Source organism: Gadus morhua, chromosome 16, assembly GCF_902167405.1.
Source record: "Gadus morhua chromosome 16, gadMor3.0, whole genome shotgun sequence".
In the NCBI taxonomy this organism is placed as follows: Eukaryota; Metazoa; Chordata; class Actinopteri; order Gadiformes; family Gadidae; genus Gadus; species Gadus morhua.
In genome coordinates, this window is record NC_044063.1 from 27,639,851 (window position 1) to 27,659,132 (window position 19,282).

At 46.7% G+C, this 19,282-nt stretch overlaps 1 protein-coding gene across 1 annotated transcript in view; it reads left to right on the forward strand.

Annotated features, from left to right (window-relative positions):
• ttn.2 (titin, tandem duplicate 2) overlaps window positions 1–19,282 on the forward strand; it is a 219,533-nt gene that overhangs the window by 181,498 nt on the left and 18,753 nt on the right. The window contains 34 exon segments of the mRNA XM_030381745.1: window positions 2–137; window positions 140–268; window positions 369–406; window positions 408–578; window positions 580–676; window positions 784–878; window positions 880–984; window positions 987–1,083; window positions 2,497–2,784; window positions 3,006–3,305; window positions 3,403–3,554; window positions 3,628–3,778; window positions 3,888–4,193; window positions 4,543–6,309; window positions 6,423–6,716; window positions 6,896–7,183; window positions 7,644–7,943; window positions 8,033–8,367; window positions 8,489–10,217; window positions 10,336–10,638; window positions 10,783–11,094; window positions 11,305–11,595; window positions 11,714–12,013; window positions 12,097–12,238; window positions 12,335–12,498; window positions 12,598–12,900; window positions 13,108–13,389; window positions 13,493–14,086; window positions 16,241–16,531; window positions 16,635–16,934; window positions 17,120–17,422; window positions 17,576–17,878; window positions 18,013–18,281; window positions 18,890–19,205. Coding sequence (XP_030237605.1) covers window positions 2–137; window positions 140–268; window positions 369–406; window positions 408–578; window positions 580–676; window positions 784–878; window positions 880–984; window positions 987–1,083; window positions 2,497–2,784; window positions 3,006–3,305; window positions 3,403–3,554; window positions 3,628–3,778; window positions 3,888–4,193; window positions 4,543–6,309; window positions 6,423–6,716; window positions 6,896–7,183; window positions 7,644–7,943; window positions 8,033–8,367; window positions 8,489–10,217; window positions 10,336–10,638; window positions 10,783–11,094; window positions 11,305–11,595; window positions 11,714–12,013; window positions 12,097–12,238; window positions 12,335–12,498; window positions 12,598–12,900; window positions 13,108–13,389; window positions 13,493–14,086; window positions 16,241–16,531; window positions 16,635–16,934; window positions 17,120–17,422; window positions 17,576–17,878; window positions 18,013–18,281; window positions 18,890–19,205 — 11,251 coding nt within the window.

The following is a 19,282-nucleotide window of genomic DNA, read 5'->3' on the forward strand; positions in this document are numbered from 1 at the left end:
GGTCTCAGATGTCACAGAGGACAGTGTGGCCTGCAGTGGTCCCCCCCAGCCCTATGATGGCGGCAGCCCTATTACCAACTATGTCATCCTGAAGCGAGAAACAACTGCTGCCAACTGGATAGAGGTCTCCTCTGCAGTGGCCGCTGCACAATGAAGATCATGAAGCTAACCACCGGTCTGGAGTATCAATTCAGAATCAGAGCTGAGAACAGATATGGAATCAGCGAGCACCTGGACTCAACGCCCGTCTCTGTCAACCTTCCCTACAGTAAGGTTTTTTCTTTTTGGGTGTTATTCTCCATATCACAATGTCTTTCCCTTCCTCTTTGATTTATGTATTTTATACATTTGCTCAACTTTCCTTACAGCCGTCCCTGATGCTCCATCCACTCCAGAAATCACGGGAGGTCACTAGAGAGACCATCACTGTGGCCTGGAAGGAGCCCAAGTCTGATGGTGGCAGCCATGTGTTTGGTTACCACCTCCAGATGAAGGACAGGAACAGCATTCTGTGGCAAAACCGTCAACAAGACAGTAATGTCGTGCAACACACTGCAAGGTTACCCAACATCAATGCAGGGGCTGATCTATGAGTTCAAGGTCGCTGCACAGAACGCCGCAGGAGTCGGCCCCCTCAGCAAGATCTCTGATGCTGTGCTGGCCATCGACGCATGTGGTGAGTGGTGGTCTTCTCAAGATATTCTGGTGCTTAGTCTATCCCAACATACAAGATAAAGGTATACTATATTGTGTTTAATCATGGTCATCCGTCTGTTTCTCCAGAGCCTCCCATCAACTTACGCATCAGCGACATCACAAAACAATCCATCAGCCTGGCCTGGAAGAAACCAAACTATGATGGTGGCTCCAAGATCACCGGGTTACATGATAGAGAAGCGAGAGGACACGAACAAACGATGGACCAAGGCCAACCTGACTAACATATCAGATACACGTTACACTGTGACTGGTTTGACCCAGGACCCAGAACCTATGAGTTCAGAGTGATGGCCAAGAACGCAGTGGGCTCCATCAGTAATCCATCCTCCATTGCTGGACCCGTCGCCTGCGTTGACACCTATGGTTGGTTGAACTGTGGAAAGACTAAGGGCCCTATCTTGCATCCGGCGCAAGTGACTTAGTCACTGGCGCATGTGTCGTTGCTAGTTTACAACTGGCGCAGAGCGTTCTTTTCCCACCACCGCCACTCGCCGGTAAATTAGGGATTGATCATGCGCCCCAAGGGGCGGTTCGGCGGAAGGAGGAGGCGTGTTCTGGCGCTAACGGTATTTTGCCGTTTCTGAATACCATTGCGCTACTGACCAGGAAATACCTGGTTTAAAGTCAGTGGCGCGTTGTTCAGATGCTATTTTAAGGGCGCATGCATACATGCGCATGCGATGCATACGGATTGCTTGTGCACCTCGCGCATACACTTTGCTTCTCCCATCTACCTATAGCCGCACATTCTTGGTAAATTATTTGGGAAAGAACAGCTGATGCAGCGGTAATAAGTTGTACTTTTAAATCAATGCATCTGCAAACACCGTACAGCAAACACATATTTTCTTGACAGAGACATCGTGTAGGCCTACATGCCCATAACTTTTAGGATTGATGAATATTTGATCGTGAAAAACAATGTTTTTACCGCGATGTGAGTGTAAAAAGAATGAATGAATGCGGGCGCGCGTGTGTGCCGGTTTAAACACACGCAAACTAAACACGTAACGCATAATACAATCATGGCAATGTCTATTACCGCGGGGGAACACCTGCATATTAGGATAGCATACAATATGATAAGAAAGAATGTTGTAATGTATTGCGTATATCATTAAATAGAACACATTTTACCGCATATCATATGTTATATCATATACGTTTTCTTTGCCGAAATTTATTTGAGGACTCAGTATTTCTGAAGTTGTGGAAGAAAACCCCTTATTCCATGTGTGAATTAGGCCATATTATTTGGCAATAAACTGAGCCATTTGCAGTTTGAAATTCATGTGCATCTGTCTCATCGGAGACTGCAGACGCACTGTCAAAATATCAACTCGTCCGATTCAAATGCGCTCATTGCTCAGCTGGCACTCTCATTGGTTTGTTGGACGTTACGCCCAAACCACACCTACGGGTAACTAGGCTGCTTCAGACCAACCCTTTTGACATTTGCGCCGCGACGCAAGTGTCATTTATCCGCCTGTAAAATAGCGATAGCGCCGTAGAACCGCCCACAAAGCTACTTGCGCTTTGCGCTTCCCACTTGCGTTTCAGACCGTTAAAATAGGGCCCTAAATGTTTAGATTTTTTTTCACGACTTCATCCCTCTATATATGTATATTTAATCTGTATATACATATATAGATAATATATATATTATTTATAGATGTTTTATTTATATATAATAGCTTATATTATATTAGAATGAATGTATGATTATATTTACTAACACAGCATAAGATAGTAACATTCTTCCAAATGATCTTTCAGGTGCTCCAGAGATTGAAGTGTTACAAGAGTACCTGAGCGAGGTGAGGTACAGTGCCGAGTCTTCTGTGGAGCTCAAGTTCAACATCACTGCTAAACCCACTCCCACTATAGAGTGGTCAAAGGATGGCAGAGAGCTGAAGCCTAGTGCCCAGCTCTCCTTCAAGCACACTGCTGAGTCCACAAGTCTGTTCCTGAGAGACACCACTCGTCTCAACTCTGGTTCTTACGAAGTCAAGGTCAAGAACTCGCTTGGGTCAGCCTATGCCACTGTTAGGCTGCTTATTCAAGGTTTGAAACATTATAATTATGTTATTCTTGATCCTCTTAATAATACTTCAATGTGGCATGATGTGCAAATGATGTGTTAATGAATTAGTCAAATGACTTCATATTGGACTGAATTCAATTATATGAAATAGTTTTGTCAGTAATGAATGTAGCCATCCATTTAGAGTCAATGTAAGAAAAGAGGGGAACAGGTTGATAGCTTTGTGTTTGTGTTCCTCCAGATAAGCCTGGTCCTCCTTCTGGAGAGATCCAGTTGAAGAAGGTGACAGCCGACAACATCACCATCATGTGGGCCCCGCCCTCTGACGAGGGAGGCGCCATGGTGACTCACTACATCGTGGAGAAGCGGGAGACCAGCAGGATCATGTGGTCCATCATCTCAGAGAAGCTGGTGGACTGCATCGTCAACGTGCCAAGACTCATCAAGGACAACGAGTACATCTTCAGGGTCAGAGGAGTCAACAAGTATGGAGTCGGAGATCCGCTTGAGTCTGAACCGGTCGTCGCCAGGAATGCTTTTGGTATATTGTGAAAGAAACAAACCATCATGCATAAGCGATCACCCATCATTTTTGTGGTTTATATTGTACGCCTTTAACTAAACATTATGTTCTTTAGTTGCTCCCAGCGAGCCATCCAAACCTAAGGTGACGATGATTACCAAATCCACCATGACTGTTATTTGGGAGAGGCCAGCAATAGATGGAGGCAGCGACATCGATGGCTACTATCTGGAGAAGAGAGAGAAGAAGAGCTTGCAGTGGTTCAAGGTCAGTATCGATCATTTGGTCGCATGCCCTGCTGAGACCTAGCAGACTCCCACTAACGGATGTTTGTTCCCAGGTGGTGAAGGGCACCATCAGAGACACCAGGCAGAAGGTGGGCAGCCTGGTGGAGAACCATGAGTACCAGTACAGAGTATGTGCTGTCAACAAGGCTGGGGCAGGAAACTACTCAGAGGACTCTGACCTCTACAAGGCCTACGACCCTATCGGTATGTCCAACACATATCTGCAAGCACCACCACCCTGTCCCTACACCTTTGAAAAGTAGGTATTTGATGTATTGCAAAGCCATCGTAACAACATTGTTCTGTTATTCAGACCTCCCTGGGGAGCCTTCCAAACTGAGGGTGGTGGACTCCACTAAGACCTCCATCACTCTGGGCTGGGAGAAGCCTGTGTACGATGGAGGCAGTGAGATTACACACTATGTTGTGGACCTGATGAACACTGAAGAAAGAGAATGGGTGACCATCAGCTCCCAAGGAGAGGTCAGGACCTGTGAATACGTTGTGTCCCACCTCAAACCTGGAACATACTACTTCTTCCGCGTCGCTGCCGTTAACTGCAAGGGCAAAGGAGAAGACATCAAGATGTACTCACCTATACAGGCCAAAGATATCCTGGGTTGGTATTAATGTACATCTTTAAGGCTCGGATAATACGACGGCCAGTCATATGAGAGCTAAGGAAAATATCATGTTCATGGGTTACATTTCATGTGTGATTTATAATCATTTAGGGTTGCCTTGACTCAATATTTTTCATTGTGAATGAAAAATAGACATTAGACAATGATTTCTTTTTTTTAAACAAATATTTGACTATTATAGATGAAATCAAATAAATGTCCTTCTGTAGAAGATTTGAAAATATTCGTAGTTACCCTTAAAATAATGATATACATTTTGTAAACGACATTTTCAGTATTCATATCATTGTTTTATTGACTTTGGGATGTCTGTGTGATGTACAGAGGAGGCCGACATGGATCTAGATGTTCCCATGACAACCCAGTACATCGCAAAGGCGGGTCGTGACGTGGAGGTGTTCATCCCCCTGAAGGGACGCCCATCCCCTAATGTCACCTGGCGCCGTGATGACCGCAACATGGCTAGTGATAACCGCTACACCATCAACAGCTCTGAACGTGCGACCAGCCTCCTCATCCCCAAGGTGACGCGTGACGACTGTGGCAAGTACCTGCTGGAGATTGAAAACGGTGTTGGAGAACCCAAGATCATCTCCATCTCACTCAAGGTCCTGGACAGTCCGTCCACTTGCCAGAAACTGATAATCAAGAACGTGACAAGAGGACGACTGAGCCTCAGCTGGGAGGCTCCTCTGATCGACGGAGGCTCTCCTGTTACCAATTACATCGTTGAGAAAAAGGCATCCACAATGAAGGCCTACCAGGTGGTGTCTGCCGAGTGTGCCAACACCTCCTACAAGGTGACTGATCTGGAGGAGGATTTGGCCTATTTCTTCAGAGTATCAGCTGAAAACGAACATGGCATTGGGGACACCTGTGAGACATCTGAGCCCGTTAGAGCGACAGAGACCCCCGGCGCTGTCAAAGACCTGGTCATGTTGGATTCCACTAAGGCCTCTGTCACTCTGCAGTGGACCAGGCCTGATCATGATGGAGGCAGCCACATCTCAGACTACATCATTGAGAAAAGAACTAAGGAGGACCCAAACTGGACTCTTGGTGCAAGCTGCAAGCGCTGCAGCTGTGAGGTGACTGGACTAAAGGAGAATGCCATCATGGACTTTAGGGTATTTGCCAAGAATGAGAAGGGCAACAGTGATTTTTCCCAGATTAGCTCCATCACGGTCATGGACTTCATAATCCCACCAGAAGCAAACCTTATTGACTATCCCAACGGAGACCTGGCGGTTCGTATCGGCCAGAACATCCACATTGAGCTGCCCTTCAAAGGAAAACCTAGTCCTATGATCAGCTGGATGAAGGACAATGTGCCTCTGAAGGAGAGTGAGAACGTTCGCTTTAGGACCACAGACAACAAGACATCTGTTACAGTCAGAGGAGCCAAAAAGGAGCACGCCGGCCAGTATACACTGGTTCTAGATAACAGAGCGCTGAAGAACTACTTTGACATTAATGTCATCACTCTAGGAGCCCCCTCTGTGCCTCTTGGTCCCATCCGTTTTGATGAAATCAAAGCCCAACACATCATCATCTCCTGGGATGAACCAAAGGAGAACGGGGGTGGTGAGATCACCTGCTACATTGTAGAAAAGCGAGAGACATCCCATGCCAACTGGAAGATGGTATGCTCCAGTGTGGTCAGGACAAGCTTCAAGATCCCAAACCTGGTGAAGGGAACAGAGTACCAGTTAAGAGTCCGTGCTGAGAATAAGTATGGCGTCAGCGAGGCACTGAACTCCTCTAATATCATTGCCCAACACCAGTACAAACCCCCGGGCGGTCCAGGTAAGCCTGTTGCCTACAATGTCACCAGTGATGGTATGACCATACAATGGGAGGCCCCTGGCTTTGACGGAGGCTCTCCCATCATGGGCTACCATGTTGAGAAGAAGGACAGGAACAGTCTTCTGTGGCAGAAGGTCAACTCCAGCATCATCTCCAACAGAGAATACAGAATCATTGGCCTGATTGAAGGTCTGGAGTACTCTTTCAGAATTTATGCTGAGAATAACGCCGGCCTTAGCCCTGTTAGTGAACAGAGCAAGCACCGCCTGGCAATCTCTCCTGTTGGTGCGTCAACTCATTGCTTTTAAAACACCAAACTTATTCCAATAAATTAAATGATTTAAACCATCTGAATGATCCATGAAATGCAATAAAAACTCCTTGTTCGCATCTCTTAGATCCACCTGGAACTCCGAACTGCATTGATGTGACCAGAGACTCGGTGACACTGCAGTGGGACGTTCCCAAGAGAGATGGAGGCAGTAAGATCGTGGGCTACAGTATAGAGCGACGTCAAGGCAGGGCCAAATGGCTGCGCTGCAACTTCACTGACATCAGTGAGACGCAGTTCACCGTCACCAGCCTTTCTGCTGGAGATCGCTTTGAGTTCAGAGTGATCGCCCGCAACGCTGTGGGCACAGTGAGCCCTCCTTCCAACTCCTCTGGATACATCATGACCAAGGACGAGAGCAGTATGTCTATTCTTCTGATTTGACACAGACAAAGCACACATGTATAAGCTCATGTATTTATACAAATATAAATAACTCTTATATAATCATATCCTAATCAGCCTTAGTCAGAGGAATCACAATAGTTGACAGCTTTTATGTTCTATATGTTGATGTAAACATGTTATCTTCGTATCCAGTCACTCCAGAAATCGAGTGGTATGCTCATCAGGCTTCGACCCTGAGAGCCGGAGAGAACATCAAACTGAGCTGCCGCATCACCGGAAGGCCCATTCCCCAGGTGACCTGGTACAAAGACGGCAAGGAGATCGACAAGAGAACCATGATTGACATGGAGATCGCTACCAACATTGGCTCCAGCAGTCTCTTTGTTCGTGACACAGACAGGAACCACCGTGGCATCTACACTGTGGAGGCCAAGAACAGCTCAGGCGCCAAGAGAGCTGACGTGAATGTCAGGGTTCAAGGTTGGTGAACCCTATTCTTGCTGTCGGTAAAACTGGTTGGTATGTTTGGTGAACCCTAATGTACTATTGTTTAACCCTGTTGGTACTATTAGTAAACCCGGTTGGTAGTGTTGTTAAACCCGGTTGGTAGTGTTGGTAAACCCTGTTGGTAATTTTGGTAAACCCGGTTGGTAGTGTTGGTAAATCCTGTTGGTAGTGTTGGTAAACCCTGTTGGTACTATTGTTAAACCCTGTTGGTAGTGTTGGTAAACCCGGTTGGTCCTAGACCATTGTTTCATTTTTGATGGTGTGATCGAGGCTAAGGAAAACACACAATAGACATTACTTTAAAAATCTATATGAATAACATAAATCTCAATGAATGGACAACTTTGTATTAGTTTAGTATAAGTTGCTGTATTGTGTCCACTAATATTCATACATTCCACTATTAAAAAAAGCTTTCTTCTTGTACCTCCAGACACCCCAGGGCCCGTAGAGGGACCTATTCGCTTCACCGGCATAACTGCTGAGAAGTGCACAGTGTGGTGGAACCCACCAGAGAATGACGGCTGTGCTGGCATCACTCACTACGTGGTAGAGAAGAGGGAGACATCCAGGATCTCCTGGGCCACCGTAACATCCAAGTGTGAGGCCTGCTCCTTCAACGCCGCCAACCTCATCAAGGGCAATGAGTACCAGTTCAGAATCTCTGCTGTCAACAAGTATGGTGTTGGCAAACCACTGGACTCTAATCCAATCGTTGCTCAAATGCAATACAGTGAGTACCCGCTTTGTAAGCCTAAACACTTAATATAAATATAATAATGATTTCAAGTGGTGTGTAACTCCTGACACTCTACTCTCCAGCCGTGCCTGAAGCTCCAGGTACCCCAGATTCCACCCATCTGACTGGAGACAGCATCACGTTGTGCTGGACCAGGCCGAGGAGTGATGGAGGAAATGAGATCAAACACTACACCCTGGAGAGAAGGGAGAAAAAGAGTCTGCGTTGGGTCAAGGTTTCCTCCAAGAGGCCCATCACAGAGCTCAGACACAGAGTCACTAACCTTACCCAGGGCAACGAGTACGAGTTCCGTATCATGGCTGAGAATGGAGCTGGGGTCGGGCCCACCAGCAGCACCTCCAGGCTCTTCAAATGCAGAGAGCCGACCAGTGCTCCTAGTGCTCCAACTCTGGTCAAGGTGGGCTCATTGTCAATGCATTAACAATTATAAGTGAAGTTTTTAACCCAAAACTCAATAAAAAATGGAAAATGTTAATGTGAATTGTGACAAATATAACATTTGAAATCCTCTTTGGTAGGTGGTGGACTCCACCAAGTCCTCTGTCTCCCTCGAATGGACCAAGCCAGTATTTGATGGTGGCTTGGAGATCATTGGGTACAACATTGACATGTGTAAGGCCAGTCTAGAAGAGTGGCACAGAGTCAACAACCAGATCTGTATCAACACCAGGTACACCACCAAGGGCTTGGTGGCTGGCGAACTCTACAAGTTCAGAGTTAGTGCTGTCAACGGATCAGGACAGGGAGAGTCTGGGACCTCCAATACCGTTCAGGCCCTGGATCGACTCACTTCTCCTGAGATCGACATTGATGCAAGCTTCAAGCAGACACACATTGTGAAGAATGGCCACTCTGTCACCCTTCACATTGCTTTCCGGGGCAAACCAACTCCTCTGGCTACCTGGACTAAGGCGGGTGGAGAACTTCCTATTATGGCAGATGTCAACACTACAGAGTCTTTCTCCACAATGACCATTGAAAGCTGTACCCGCTACGAAGCTGGCAAGTACACCCTGTCGCTGGAGAACAACGGTGGCTGCAAGTCGATCACCTTCACTGTCAAGGTGCTTGACACCCCTGGGCCTCCAGGAGCTATCACTTTCAAAGACGTTACCCGTGGAGCACTGACCATGATGTGGGATGCCCCAATCAATGACGGAGGAGCCCGCGTCCATCACTACAAGGTAGAGAAGCGTGAAGCCAGCCGTCTTGCTTGGCAGGAGGTTAGCTCTAAAAGCTCCCGCCAGATGATCCGAGTCACCGGATTGGACATTGGTTTACCATATCTCTTCAGAATAATCGCCGTAAACCAGTATGGACATGGAGAGCCTCACGAGATGACAGAGCCCGTGGTGGCTACAGAGGAGCCAGCTCCACCCAAGAGGCTGGATGTCGTTGACACCACCAGCTCCACAGCCTCCCTGGTGTGGCTGAAGCCTGAACACGACGGAGGCAGCCGCATCAGAGGCTACATAGTGGAGTTTAGAGTGAAAGGTAGCGACTGCTGGGTTCTAGCTGGTGAGACCAAATCGCTTAAAATGCTTGTGGAGGGTCTGACGGAGAACTCAGAGTATGACTTTAGGGTCAAGGCCAAGAACAACACTGGAGTCAGCGAACCCCAGGGAACCTTTACCTCTGTGGTGATCAAGGAACCTCGCATTGAGCCCACGGCCGACCTCAGCAGCATTACCAACCAACTCATCACCTGCAAGACCTCCAACACCTTTACCCTCGACATCCCCATTAGTGGAAGGCCTGCTCCCAAGGTGACCTGGAAGCTGGAAGAAATGAAGCTGAAGGAAACTGACAGAGTATTCATCAGAACAACCAATGAAAGAACTACGCTGGTGGTCAAAGACAGCAAGAGGAGAGACAGTGGCAAGTACTACCTGATCCTGGAGAATGCTGCTGGAGTCAAGACCTTTACTGTGACCACATTGGTGGTGGGCCGACCGAGTGCCCCCACTGGCCCAGTGGAGATATCTGGTGTGTCTTCAGAGTCCTGCAGCCTGTCCTGGTCCGAGCCTGCTGACGACGGTGGCACAGAGATCACCAACTACATCGTAGAGAAAAGGGAGTCAGGCCATGCCTCTTGGCAGGTGGTAAACTCCAGTGTAAAGAGAACCACCATTAAGGTGACTCACCTGACCAAGTACATGGAGTACACCTTCAGGGTGTGTGCTGAAAACAAGTTTGGAGTCAGCAAATCAATTGAGTCTGCTGCAGTGGTAATTGAACATCCATTCGGTGAGTTGTGTCTCTGCTCGGAAAAAAATAAAAAATGATTGCCTCGTAATATATAAACAGTGTTTTTCAGGCAATTCTTATTGAAAGTAATGTTTTATTTTTCATTGGTTTCATCTAGTCTCTCCCAGTCCTCCTACTCGTCCAGACGTGGTATCTGTATCTGCTAGTGCCATCAGCATTAAATGGGACCTGCCTTATGCTGATGGAGGCAGTGCTGTGACTGGCTACTGGATTGAGAAGAAGGAGAGAAACACCATTCTGTGGGTGAGAGAGAACAAGCTGCCTTGCCTGGAGTGCCATTACAAGGTTTCCAACCTGATCGAGGGCCTGGAATACCAGTTCAGGGTGTATGCCATGAACATTGCAGGACTCAGCAAAGCCAGCGAGGCATCCAGACCTGTGATTGCCCTCAACCCAGTTGGTAAGGAACATGATGCTTTCTTCTCCAATATTGATTCGGTTGAGGACAATGATCCAGTTTTCAGTTCAATAACTTCTGACAAGCCACGTTTTTAATAGGCTGAGGTTAACAGCAATAACTTTCTGACTCTTCGTCCCTGATCAGATCCTCCTGGTAAACCCGAAGTGACAGACATTACCCGTTCCTCCGTCACCCTGGCCTGGACTGTGCCTTCCAACGATGGAGGTAGTAAGATTGTTGGCTACGTGGTGGAGAGGAAGGTCTACAGCACAGATGAGTGGGACGACAACCGCTGGCTGAAATGTAACTACACCACCATCACCGAGACTTACTTCACCGTGGCCAGCCTTGGAGAAGGTGAGACCTTTGAGTACCGGGTCATCGCCAAGAACGCTGCTGGAGTTCATAGTGCTCCCTCCGAGACCACTGGACCCGTCACATGCAAGGATGAATACTGTAAGTAACATCAAGATCGGTAACAGTACAGTCACCCTTCTCTTAATTTGTTCTGATCTGAAGCATTGATGTGGTTCATATCAAAATTGGTAGAATACAATATTTTCATATCACTGCACAGCTATAGCCTGGCTATAGACTAATGATATGTAATATTGATGATTGTTAGTGTCTTCCGTGGTAACATTGTTTTAAAATCCTTTTCTGCAGCTCCTCCCAAAGCTGAACTCGACAGCAAGCTGATGGGCGAGACTGTCACTGTCCGAGCTGGATCAGACCTTGTCCTAGACGGGGCTGTGGGAGGAAAGCCAGAACCTAAGGTGTTTTGGTCCAAGGGAGAGAAAGTTCTGGAGCTGGGAGAGAAATACTCTCTAACCTACACCACCACTAGAGCCATGGCTGTCATCAAGAACTGTGACCGATACGACACTGGCAGATACATCCTGACAGTCAAGAATGCCAGTGGAATCCGGACCGCTGCAGTTAACGTGAAAGTCCTCGGTAAGGAGAAGATATTCAACTGGACTGCCTCTCTATTCAAACAGGACTCATGATTGTTCCTCTCCTGCCCTTAGTTACTGTGAGTTATCTAAATAATGTATGTATTGTATATCTGCAGACACCCCTGGAGCTCCAGCTGATAAGATAGTGATCAGCCGTGTCACTGAGGAAAAGTGCTCGGTGTCCTGGAAGATTCCTCTGGAGGACGGGGGAGACTTGGTAACACACTACATTGTGGAGCGAAGAGAGACCAGCCGCCTCAACTGGGTCATCATGGAGACGGAGTGCAAGACACTGTCCTGCGTCAGCAGCAAACTCATCAAGAACAACGAGTACGTCTTCAGAGTCAGAGGAGTCAATAAGTATGGAGCTGGAGTCCCTCAGGAGTCTGAGCCAGTCGTCGCCAGGAATGCCTACAGTAAGTAATGCCCCTGAAAACTAGTCCAAACTCCATCTGGTTCTGTTTGGATGCCTTTCTGACCTGCTGTGTGTCTCTTCTAGCCATCCCAACGCCACCAGGTACCCCTGAGACCACGGCGGTGGGCAAAGAGCATGTCATCATTGAATGGATGAAGCCGGAGAGCGATGGAGGCAGCGAGATCAAGACCTACATGGTGGACAAACGAGAGAAGAGCAGCACCAGGTCAGATACTCACTTTCCTCTTCCTCATCTTTTCCCCTCTCTCTCTCCCTGTTCAACAGGCTCTCTGTTTAACGCTTTTTCTTTCTCTCTGTTCAGATGGACACGCGTCAATAAGACCTTCACCATCTATGACACTCGCCTGAAGATCACAGGCCTGTTGGAGGGTAGTGACTACCAGTTTAGAGTGACGGCGATCAACACAGCCGGCAGCAGTCAGCCAAGCGACGCCTCTCCTTACATCCTCTGCAAGGACCCCACTTGTAAGGAACCCAGATGGCTATTCCTATGCAAATGTGGTTATTTTTAATTATTTATCCTTGCCCTTCTACGAATGACTGTGATTGCTGTGTTTCTCTCAGATACCCCGGCACCCCCCTCAGTTCCTCGCATCACTGACACCACCAAGCACAGTGTTAGTCTGATCTGGACGCGACCCATGTACGACGGTGGCTCAGATGTCACTGGCTACGTGGTGGAGATCCTGGAGGAGGACTCTGAGCAGTGGTACCGTGCCACTGCCAAACCTATCAAGACCAATAAGTATGTCGCTGCCGGTCTGGCATCCAATAAGAAATACTGCTTCAGGGTTGCGGGCACCAACAGCAACGGCACTGGAGAGTTCAGTGAGCCCTGCGTGCCCATAGAACCCGTGGAGAGAGTTGGTAAGTAATTCCCCTCTATGTTTCGATGACGTACAGCTGAAAAAAAAAACTGCAGATGAAACTCATTCAGTTTTCTGACATTAGCTGACAGTATTATTGTCTTGAAAAATGAATTAATTATAATATAGTTGATTCATTGATAGCGTTGCATTATATAGGCAAACATATGTATAAGTGTATTAATAGGCTATTGGTTTTTCTCCCCAGACATGCCAGACCTGGAGCTGGCTGAAGACCTGAAGAAAACAGTTTGTTTGCGTGCCGGGGGAACCCTTCGCCTCTTTGTGGCAGTAAGCGGCCGGCCGACCCCCGTGGTGACATGGAGGAAGACCGGGGTGGAGCTCCAAAGCAGAGGCTTCATTGAGACCACTGACAGTCACACATGTCTGGTTGTTGAGAAGGTTGACCGCTATGATTCAGGGAAATATGTTGTGGAAGCTGAAAACCCCTCTGGAAAGAAGACCACCACCATTCTGGTTAAAATCTACGGTAGGTCATAGCAACATGATAATGTATCATAGTGAGAAAAATTACATTACAGGAAGCGTTATGTCTTTTTGTGTCATCATTATGTTTTCCTGATTCCTTCCAGATACCCCTGGGCCTCCAGGTTGTGTGAATGTGAAGGACTACACCAAGGAGTCTGTGGTCATCACCTGGGATCCCCCAAGCATTGATGGTGGAGCTCATGTCAGCAACTACATTGTGGAGAAGCGTGAAGCCAACATGAAGTCCTACAAGACAGTCACCACTGAGTGCAGGAAGACATTGTTCAGGATCTCTGGCCTGGAGGAAGGAATCCACTATTTCCTGAGAGTCCTACCAGAGAACATCTATGGCATCGGTGAACCCTGCGAGACCTCAGAGGCTGTGCTGGTATGTGAAGTTCCTTCTGTACCGATGGACCTCCAGATTGTGGATGTGACAAAGTCCACCATCTCACTACGCTGGGAGAAGCCTCTCCATGAAGGAGGCAGCAGGCTAACGGGCTACATCATCGAGGCCTGCAAGGTGGGATCAGACAGATGGAGCGCCGTTGCAACCGTTAAATCTTCGGTTTCCCAGCACACGATCCAGTCCCTGACCGAAAACGACCAGTACCTGTTCAGAATAAGAGCCACCAACAGCAGAGGCATGAGCGAGCCCATGGACATCATCACCCCTGTCACCATCCAGGAGATCAAAGGTATGCCGTTCGTCCTACAGTGAAGATAGATTATGTCATTAAAGTAAGGCATGACAACAGAATCTAGAAACATAAAACAATTACATATCAGACAGGGATGCATTCACCTCACCTACCCAATATGTTAAGGAAATCTCAAAAACCCATTCATATAAGTGCTGACGTTCGCGCGTTAAGACTTAGGGCCCTATCTTGCATCCGGCGCAAGTGACTTAGTCACTGGCGCATGTGTCGTTGCTAGTTTACAACTGGCGCAGAGCGTTCTCAAGGGGCGGTTCGGCGGAAGGAGGAGGCGTGTTCTGGCGCAAACGGTATTTTGCCGTTTCTGAATACCATTGCGCTACTGACCAGGAAATACCTGGTTTAAAGTCAGTGGCGCATTGTTCAGATGCTATTTTAAGGGCGCATGCATACATGCGCATGCGATGCATACGGATTGCTTGTGCACCTCGCGCATACACTTTGCTTCGCCCATCTACCTAGCCGCACATTCTTGGTAAATTATTTGGGAAAGAACAGCTGATGCAGCGGTAATAAGTTGTACTTTTAAATCAAATTAAATTCTTGACATAGACATCGTGTAGGCCTACATGCCCATAACTTTTAGGATTGATGAGTATTTGATCGTGAAAAACATTGTTTTACCGCGAGTGAGTGTTAAAAAGAATTAATGAATGCGGGCGCGCGTGTGCTCTGTTTAAACACGCAAACTAAACACGTAACGCATAATACAATCAATGGCAATGTCTATTACCGCGGGGACACATGCATATTAGGATAGCATACAATACTGATAAGAAACAATGTTTATAATGTATTGCGTATATCATTAAATAGAACCACAGTTACCGCATATCATGTTATATCATATACGTTTTCTTTGCCGAAATTTATTTGAGGACTCAGACTAAGTTGTGGAAGAAAACCCCTTATTCCATGTGTGAATTAGGCCATATTCTTTGGCAATAAACTGAGCCATTTGCAGTTTGAAATTCATGTGCATCTGTCTCATCGGAGACTGCAGACGCGCTGTCAAAATATCAACTCGTCCGATTCAAATGCGCTCATGGCTCTTAAAGGGGATGGGAGCTGGCACTCTCATTGGTTTGTTGGACGTTACGCCCAAACCACACCTACGGGTAACTAGGCTGCTTCAGACCAACCTTTTTGACACTTGCGCCGCGACGCAAGTGTCATTTATCCGCCTGTAAAATAGCGATAGCGCCGTAGAACCGCCCACAAAGCTACTTGCGTTTTGCGCTTCCCACTTGCGTTTCAGACCGTTAAACCCTTAACTTTACACTTTTTGACTCGGTCGCATCCTAGATCTGCCAGCTTGGCGTGTCAGGTGTGTGATTGATGCCTTCTTATGGAGAAACGGCCAACAGATTGGAAGTGATTTACTATATGGTGGTGGGCAATTATTACTTGTCTTCGCCGTTCAGCTTCCTATGCGAGAGTGAGTCTGTTCTAGGAAGTCAAACCTAATTTATAGTACACGTAGTGCACAGAGTGCACAATTGCATATCCACACCAATGTTAAAGCCAAGTGGCGACCATAAATGCCATGGCTGTATGTGGACTTTCTGCGTCCCTCCAAAATGCTGCACAACTGCGACTGAGTGTGGAATGTGTCGCTTTTTCTCTGCTTGAGGAAAGTGCTAGGAAGTCAAACCTCATTGCTAACATCATCTGATTTTTGGAAGGTCAATTATTAAATATGTATTACCCCTCATTGGAAAGATACTAACCTTGTCTAACTAGTGGTGAGGTAACTAGGGCTCGCCGGTGGAATAGGAAAATCCTGGAAAAGGCAAAGTTCAATCATTGGTTACAGTAGTGATGATATGAGGTGTAGTTCAGTATAGTCTACCAGAGTATTCAATGATTTACAATGCTTTACTTATCTGCCATAACATACATTAACTTAATTTGAGGACTTTTCCCAGCATATTTTGATATTTTGATTAATCACGATTTAATCACTGTGATGGAGCAGATGGAAATATATATACTGAAAGTACGAGGGGCTTCAATGGACTCCATGGAAAACATGATTTTCTGAATCTTAATGCACACCTAAATAACATAATTAGCCGATGACTTGTTACCAAAACATCTGTGAAAATGTGCTATTTTCTTCTGTGTTTCTAGTAATGCCCATGATCGACATGACCAGCATCCCTCAGAAGATAGTCCATGTGCACTGTGGAAAACCCATCGACCTGAACATGCCCATCAAGGGACGTCCTCAGCCCATCTGCACCTGGTTCTTTGGAGGCGTGAAGATGAAGGATAGCCTGGAACGCATTAAAATCGACAGCAACGGCAAATACACTCGTCTTGTGGTGCGTGAGACAACAATTAATGATACCGGAAACTACTCCCTGGAGGTGAAGAACAGCGTCGGAACAGTTAGAGAGGTCATGAAGGTCATCATCCTTGGTAGGAACTCCAAAGTGTAAAGTCATGTACATTTTTTATCTAAAGGTGTTTCACACATTTTTGTTGCATTTTTTTAAATAGTTCTGTATTTTTGTGTGTCCAGACAAACCTGGTCTCCCAATGGGTCCAGTTCGTATTGATGAGGTTGATGGGTTGTCTGTGACGATGAGCTGGGATCCTCCAGAGAAAGATGGTGGAGCTAATGTCAGCGGTTATGTGGTTGAGCAGCGTGAAGCCCACCGACCTGGCTGGAGCACGGTGTCAGAGTCTGTGACCAGACCCTGCTTTAAGTTCACCAGACTCACTGAAGGCACTGAATACGTCTTCCGTGTCGCTGCCATGAATCGCTTTGGTTTTGGAGGCTTCCTTCAGTCAGAGGTGGTGGAGTGCAAGAGCGCCAAGAGTAAGTTATTTCCTTAGTTCTCTCTCCAAATCTCTTCTCAGCCCTCTGCTAATCCCTTTTATCTCTCTCCTCATTTTGCTCACCATCTCTCGCCATCTTTCCTCATCTTTCCTCGGATGGATTGTTAATATACATGCTCATACAATTTGGATTTCACCAGTTCTAACTACTGCTTGTGCCCCCAGCTATCCCTGGACCCCCCAGCAGACCAGAGGTGGTTGATGTGACCCGCGAGGGCATGACTTTGACATGGCAGGCACCAGAGGACAATGGTGGCTCCACCATTGCCGGCTACATAATTGAGCGTAAGCAGGCTGGTTCCGACAGATGGATGCCAATAAGCAAGAACCCTGTCACCATGACTCGGTTCCGCTCCTCTGGGCTGATCGAGGGTCTCGAATACGAACACAGAATCACCGCCATCAACTCGAGAGGAGCTGGCAAACACAGCGAGACCTCAGTCATCACGGTGGCCATGGATCCAATTGGTACGTAGCACAAATCTTACAAAACACAATGTGCGGGAACAGATTTGTCTTCATTGTATAATCTGTCTGCCTCTAGTGCCAGTGCATGTGTAGTGCCTTGCACCATGAGTAGAGCCATCATACTTACGGAACTGTTTTCTGGTTCCCTAACAGAGCCTCCAAGCGCTCCTCTCCATCCCAGAGTCACAGACACTACCAGGACCTCTGTGTCTTTGGCCTGGCTTCGTCCTGAGGAGGAGGGTGGCTCTGTGGTGACCGGCTACTTGATCGAGATGCAGAAGGTAGACCAGGTGGAATGGACAAAGTGCAACACCACTCCAATAAAGATGTGTGAATACACCCTGACACACATGCCCCAGGGAGCAGAGTACAAGTTCCGAGTCATGGCCTGCAATGCTGGCGGCCATGGCGAACCGGCCGAGCTGCCAGGTGTGGTGAAGGTCCAGGAGATGCTTGGTAAGAAATAATATCAAAGAAAAGAAAGATTATTAGCTATCACCATTGACACATCCAGCCTTCGTTCGTGCCTCATTGTTTTTCTCATGTTTCACTAAAAGACAATACTAACTCGCTGTATGACCATTCTCCAGACTACCCGGACTATGAGCTGGATCCTAAATATGAGGAGGGATATGTGGTGAGGCAGGGCGGAGTGGTTTGCCTATCTGTGCCCATCAAGGGTAAACCTCTTCCTATATGCAAGTGGACCAAGGATGGCCGTGACATTTCCCACAGAGCCATGATCGCCACCCATGATGATGTCACCGAACTAGTCATCAAGGATGCCCACAAAGATGACACCGGAACCTATGACTTGGTGCTGGAAAACAAATGTGGCAAAAAGGCTGTCTACATTAAGGTTGGTGGTTACACCAGTTAGACAGCTCATTCAAAAGCCAGGCTCTTTAAGAGTTCTCAAAGGAATAGTTTGGATGATCTGGTATTATATATATATATATATATATATATATATATTAGTGCTGTCAGTTAAACACGTTATTAATGGCGTTAACGCAAACCAATTTTAACGCCGTTAATTTTTTAACGCAATTCTTTTTTTTAATTATTATTAGTTATTTATTTTTTTCTTTGCCCCAAAACAAAGAAGAAGTAGCCTGGCTGCTATGTTCAAGGCAGTATGTTTGTATGTTCATCGTTTAATTGCACTATAGGCTTTTTTTTTGTATCGTCCTGTTTTGATCAGTGTATGCCAATGTTGTTATCAATAAAAAAACATTTGCACAAGGCAAGCCGATGCACTTCTCCATGTTGATAAGAGCATTAAAATGAGAAAAATTATTTTTTTCACGATTAATCGTGAGTTAACTAAATATTTTAAACGCTTGACAGCACTAATATATATAAACACATATATATAAACACACATATATAGTGAGTTATGTTTCAATGTAATTCTTAGGCAGCAATATTAATTTGACTATAACCTGCTAATCTGTCAAATTTCAGGTGAAGGTAATTGGGCGCCCAGATGTGCCAGAAGGTCCTCTGGAGTTTGATGACATCCAGGCACGCTCGGTCCGAGTCAGCTGGAGGCCTCCTTCAGACGATGGGGGCTCGGACATCCTGGGCTATCTTGTGGAGAGAAGAGAGGTTCCAAAGGCTGCCTGGTGTACAGTAGATTCCAGAGTTACCGAGACCTCGCTGGTGGTGAAAGGACTGAAGGAGAATGTGGAGTATCACTTCAAGATCTCCGCTGAGAATCAATTTGGGGTTAGCAGATCCCTCAAGTCTGAGGATGCTGTCACGCCAAAAACACCTCTGTGTGAGTGTTTAGATCAACTATCAAACATAGACTACTAGTAGTACTAGATTTTTATTTAACATGGACATGACAATATC